Source organism: Cherax quadricarinatus, chromosome 20, assembly GCF_038502225.1.
Source record: "Cherax quadricarinatus isolate ZL_2023a chromosome 20, ASM3850222v1, whole genome shotgun sequence".
Taxonomy (NCBI): Eukaryota; Metazoa; Arthropoda; class Malacostraca; order Decapoda; family Parastacidae; genus Cherax; species Cherax quadricarinatus.
This window is the reverse complement of record NC_091311.1, coordinates 5629607-5636344: the sequence shown is the minus strand read 5'-3', so window position 1 is coordinate 5636344 and position 6738 is coordinate 5629607. Positions and strand designations below refer to the sequence as shown.

The window sequence follows — 6738 nt, the reverse complement described above, 5'->3', positions numbered from 1 at the left end:
GAAAGATTCTTTTCCACTTCCCCAGAGAGATAAAATGAAATAAATAAGAATAAGAACTATTAAGAAAAGCTGAGGAAAATACAGATTAGTGTGCATACATATGCGTGTATATGTATATGTAGTGTGACTTAAGTGTGAGTAGAAGTAGCAAGACGTACCCGTCATCTTGCGTGTTTATCAGACACAAGAAACACACTAACAATCCTGCTATTGTGTAAAACAATTACAGGCTTCCGTTCCACACGCATTTAGCAGGACGGTAGTTCTGCCACATGCCCAGAGTAATTTATAATAGTTAGTGTATTTGGTGTAAGTGTATGCTAGTGGTAACACATGTATTTGTTGTGTCACAGGTGTATCCGGATACATGGTGGAGGCTCCTGCCCACTACACTGCTCTCCAGGGTCACCTCACTGCTGTGGTTTACCTCGCTCCTACACCTCCTCCGTGAGTATACTCCACACACTCTGTCCTTACACCCTACCCCCTGAGTTTACCTCCCCCAGCTACACCTCATTTGTAAACCCAGTCTTTGTGTACCTGTCCTCCCCTCTATCATTATTTTTAAATAGATATTTGAATGCGTAGTTTGCGCCATCATAAAGGCGAATTTTGCAAGAAACTCAGTTATAGAACTACGTAATTGCGTAGATTTACATTTTCTAATGAACCTTGACACGACTCTCATTGTTTGAGTTCTGGTCGTAAATTATTTGTAAACAGTTACATAGGCCTAAATTGCTTGTAGCACGGTGAGGGTGACTAATTGTACGTCATTATTACCACGCAAGTGTACTATAACAGTGACAACACTGGTGTACCATAACAGTGACAACACTGGTGTACCATAACAGTGACAGCACTGGTGTGTCATAACAGTGACAACACTGGTGTACTATAACAGTGACAACACTGGTGTACCATAACAGTGACAACACTGGTGTACCATAACAGTGACAGCACTGGTGTACCATAACAGTGACAACACTGGTGTACCATAACAGTGAAAACACTGGTGTACCATAACAGAGACAACACTGGTGTACCATAACAGTGACAGCACTGGTGTACCATAACAGTGACAACACTGGTGTACCATAACAGTGACAAAACTGGTGTACCATAACAGTGACAACACTGGTGTACCATAACAGTGACAAAACTGGTGTACCATAACAGTGACAGCACTGGTGTACCATAACAGTGACAACACTGGTGTACCATAACAGTGACAACACTGGTGTACCATAACAGTGACAGCACTGGTGTACCATAACAGTGACAACACTGGTGTACCATAACAGTGACAACACTGGTGTGTCATAACAGTGACAGCACTGGTGTGTCATAACAGTGACAGCACTGGTGTACCATAACAGTGACAACACTGGTGTACCATAACGGTGACAACACTGGTGTACCATAACAGTGACAGCACTGGTGTACCATAACAGTGACAGCACTGGTGTACCATAACAGTGACAACACTGGTGTACCATAACAGTGACAACACTTGTGTACCATAACAGTGACAGCACTGGTGTACCCTAACAGTGACAGCACTGGTGTACCATAACAGTGACAACACTGGTGTACCATAACAGTGACAACACTGGTGTACCATAACAGTTACAGCACTGGTGTACCATAACAGTGACAGCACTGGTGTACCATAACAGTGACAGCACTGGTGTGTCATAACAGTGACAGCACTGGTGTGTCATAACAGTGACAGCACTGGTGTGCCATAGCAGTGACAGCACTGGTGTACCATAACAGTGACAGCACTGGTGTACTATAACAGTGACAACACTGGTGTACCATAACAGTGACAGCACTGGTGTACCATAACATTGACAGCACTGGTGTACCATAACAGTGACAGCACTGGTGTACCATAACAGTGACAGCACTGGTGTACCATAACAGTGACAGCACTGGTGTGTCATAACAGTGACAGCACTGATGTACCATAACAGTGACAGCACTGGTGTGTCATAACAGTGACAGCACTGGTGTGTCATAACAGTGACAGCACTGGTGTGCCATAGCAGTGACAGCACTGGTGTACCATAACAGTGACAGCACTGGTGTGTCATAACAGTGACAGCACTGGTGTGCCATAACAGTGACAGCACTGGTGTACCATAACAGTGACAGCACTGGTGTGTCATAACAGTGACAGCACTGGTGTACCATAACATTGACAGCACTGGTGTGTCATAACAGTGACAGCACTGGTGTACCATAACAGTGACAGCACTGGTGTACCATAACAGTGACAGCACTGGTGTACCATAACAGTGACAACACTGGTGTACCATAACAGTGACAGCACTGGTGTAGCATAGAAGTGACAGCACTGGTGTACCATAACAGTGACAGCACTGGTGTGTCATAACAGTGACAGCACTGGTGTACCATAACAGTGACAACACTGGTGTACCATAACAGTGACAGCACTGGTGTACCATAACAGAGACAGCACTGATGTACCATAACAGTGACAGCACTGGTGTACCATAACAGTGACAGCACTTGTGTGTCATAACAGTGACAGCACTGGTGTACCATAACAGTGACAGCACTGGTGTGTCATAACAGTGACAGCACTGGTGTACCATAACAGTGACAGTACTGGTGTACCATAACAGTGACAGCACTGGTGTGCCATAACTGTGACAGCACTGGTGTACCATAACAGTGACAACACTGGTGTACCATAACAGTGACCACACTGGTGTACCATAACAGTGACAGCACTGGTGTACCATAACAGTGACAGCACTGGTATACCTTAACAGTGACCACACTGGTGTACCATAAGTGACCACACTGGCGTACCATAACAGTGACAGCACTGGTGTACCATAACAGTGACAACACTGGTGTCATAACAGTGACAGCACTGGTGTGCCATAACAGTGACAGCACTGGTGTACCATAACAGTGACAGCACTGGTGTGTCATAACAGTGACAGCACTGGTGTACCATAACAGTGACAGCACTGGTGTGTCATAACAGTGACAGCACTGGTGTACCATAACAGTGACAGCACTGGTGTACCATAACAGTGACAACACTGGTATACTATAGCAGTGACAACACTGGTGTACTGTAACAGTGACAACACTGGTGTACCATAACAGTGACAACACTGGTGTACTATAATAGTGACAACACTAGTGTACCATAACAGTGGCAACACTGGTGTATCATAACAGTGACAACACTGGTGTATCATAACAGTGACAACACTGGTGTGCTGTAACAGTGACAACACTGGTGTATCATAACAGTGACAACACTGGTGTACCATAACAGTGACAACACTGGTGTACCATAACAGTGACAACACTGGTATACTATAGCAGTGACAACACTGGTGTACTATAACAGTGACAACACTGGTGTACCATAACAGTGACAACACTGGTGTACTATAATAGTGACAACACTGGTGTACCATAACAGTGACAACACTGGTGTACCATAACAGTGACAACACTGGTATACTATAGCAGTGACAACACTGGTGTACTATAACAGTGACAACACTGCTGTACCATAACAGTGACAACACTGGTGTACTATAATAGTGACAACAGTGGTGTACCATAACAGTGACAACACTGGTGTACCATAACAGTGACAACACTGGTATACTATAGCAGTGACAACACTGGTGTACTATAACAGTGACAACACTGGTGTACCATAACAGTGACAACACTGGTGTACCATAACAGTGACAACACTGGTGTATCATAACAGTGACAACACTGGTGTATCATAACAGTGACAACACTGGTGTATCATAACAGTGATAACACTGGTGTACTATAAAAGTGACAACACTGGTGTACCATAACAGTGACATCACTGGTGTATCATAACAGTGACAACACTGGTGTATCATAACAGTGACAACACTGGTGTATCATAACAGTGACAGCACTGGTGTACCATAACAGTGACAGCACTGGTGTACCATAACAGTGACATCACTGGTGTATCATAACAGTGACAACACTGGTGTATCATAACAGTGACAGCACTGGTGTACCATAACAGTGACAACACTGGTGTACCATAACAGTGACAACACTGGTGTATCATAACAGTGACAACACTGGTGTATCATAACAGTGACAACACTGGTGTATCATAACAGTGACAACACTGGTGTATCATAACAGTGACAACACTGGTGTACTATAACAGTGACAACACTGGTGTATCATAACAGTGACAACACTGGTGTATCATAACAGTGACAACACTGGTGTATCATAACAGTGACAACAATGGTGTACTATAACAGTGACAACACTGGTGTATCATAACAGTGACAACACTGGTGTATCATAACAGTGACAACACTGGTGTACCATAGCAGTGACAGCACTGGTGTACCATAACAGTGACAGCACTGGTGTACCATAACAGTGACAACACTGGTGTACCATAACAGTGACAACACTGGTGTATCATAACAGTGACAACACTGGTGTATCATAACAGTGACAACACTGGTGTACTATAACAGTGACAACACCGGTGTACCATAACAGTGACATCACTGGTGTATCATAACAGTGACAACACTGGTGTATCATAACAGTGACAGCACTGGTGTATCATAACAGTGACAACACTGGTGTATCATAACAGTGACCGTCAGTGTGTCAGGCGGTAAGAAAGTCGTGTCAACAGAGTTGGTCTCATTTACCCCAACGTTCAGTCTTGTTATCAATCCTGGCTGATATTTCCCCTAGATAATTTACCCAATTATGGGACGGAGCACTGTCAGCAAATTATTGATACGTAATACTGAAATAACAAAAGCCCCCCTAGCATTATCACAGAGGAAGAACTAAACCCTCAGGGGTCACACGTCTCTACCAAAGGCAATAATCAACTTTTCCTTGGTTGGGTTCGGTCTGGATGGTAGTCAATATGAACATTGATTCTGATATGTGTACGTGTGAGTGTTATTGATCACAGCAGCAGCTGCTGTGTCAGCGCAACGCTAAATTATCACTGCGCTTTTTATTTTTAAAATTATACGACATTACCTGGTGATATATAGGTTATTGATAGACGAGAGAATAACGGCAGGTGTTTCTCGTTATTACTGCAGGTTATGTTAGATACCTTGAGAGGAACCTTCAAGTGTACCAGACACCTTGATTGGCGCTCACATGTTAGAGTAGACGGTGAGTTTAAGTTTGTCTGGTTGGGTCATTGAATAATACACAAATAACCCGCACGTAGGACACAGGAGTTTAGGACGATGTTTTAGTTCGACTTGGACCATTTACAAAGTGTGACTTTGTAAACGGTGGTAAGTTCCTCTGTCCTGTGTGCGTGTTATTTGTGTATTGTCCCAGTCACGGTGTTGTTTTCTGGGGATAATGAAGCTAAAAACTTGGTATTACAACCTAGGATTTCAAATGGCCTGTTATCCCAGGTGTAATGGGAGCAAATAAACACAGTAGAAAAAGTTTAGACTTATATTATCCTTCACCAATTATAACAGCAATATGTACACTATGTACAGTGATAAATATAGTGCACTCCACGGTAAGCAAGGCAGAAATAGAAGCCACAAGATAGCAGACCGTGCTTCAACCAGCTCTAGAATGGGAATGACAAGGGCAGACAGGAGAGCGGTATCCACATAACCTCTGCGATTGTCAATCCCACCTTCTTATTGGCTAGAACCTGGTCACTAGTTGAACGATGGGGCCCCATCATCAACTCTTAGCAACCTGGTTCGCTGGTTGGGGGAGATAGCCTGTAAATGAGGGTGTGTCCATGCGCCGAATAAAGGTTACGTACTCTTTGCATGCCACACCTCTAGAATGGGAATGCCAATGGAACGAGCAATTTGCCAACAACGCTGTAGGGACAATTTAGGTAGGTTATGCAAAGTATATGCCGACACCAGGCGTCTGACTCGTCTAGGTGGCATAAGTTATTCGCTATGCACAGTACGAATACCCCAACGTAACACGTTAATTTGCAGAACACGCTTAGCTATGCACAGTACGATTGCAAAATACGCATACAAGCAAAGCCGACTGTACACAAGATTGACCGTAGCGAAGCGAGCACACTGAACAAGCTAGTAGCGAGCTGTTGAACGATCACACAATAGCAAGGCTGATCATAAGCAACTGACACGCAAAATTTGTAAAGCGAAGCGAAACAGCAAGCTACACAATGTTCCTGCTACAAGCTTCACCCTAAGCTCAACCGTTTCTCTAAGTCCAGCTCTCGGACAGGCTACCCATATTACAACCTAGGATTTCAAATGGCCTGTTATCCCAGGTGTAATGGGAGCAAATAAACACAGTAGAAAAAGTTTAGACTTATATTATCCTTCACCAATTATAACAGCAATATGTACACTATGTACAGTGATAAATATAGTGCACTCCACGGTAAGCAAGGCAGAAATAGAAGCCACAAGATAGCAGACCGTGCTTCAACCAGCTCTAGAATGGGAATGACAAGGGCAGACAGGAGAGCGGTATCCACATAACCTCTGCGATTGTCAATCCCACCTTCTTATTGGCTAGAACCTGGTCACTAGTTGAACGATGGGGCCCCATCATCAACTCTTAGCAACCTGGTTCGCTGGTTGGGGGAGATAGCCTGTAAATGAGGGTGTGTCCATGCGCCGAATAAAGGTTACGTACTCTTTGCATGCCACACTTGGGTAGCTTCAA

The 6738-nt window shown here is 43.9% G+C and overlaps 1 protein-coding gene across 1 annotated transcript in view; it reads left to right on the top strand.

The window, feature by feature from the left end:
• The first annotated feature begins 346 nt into the window (after positions 1–346).
• LOC138852975 (uncharacterized) overlaps positions 347–6738 on the top strand; it is a 501217-nt gene continuing 494825 nt past the window's right edge. Inside the window, exon 1 of the mRNA XM_070086859.1 lies at positions 347–447. Within this exon, the coding sequence (XP_069942960.1) occupies positions 368–447 (80 nt within the window). The 5' untranslated portion in view covers positions 347–367. The remainder of the gene's footprint in view (positions 448–6738) is intronic.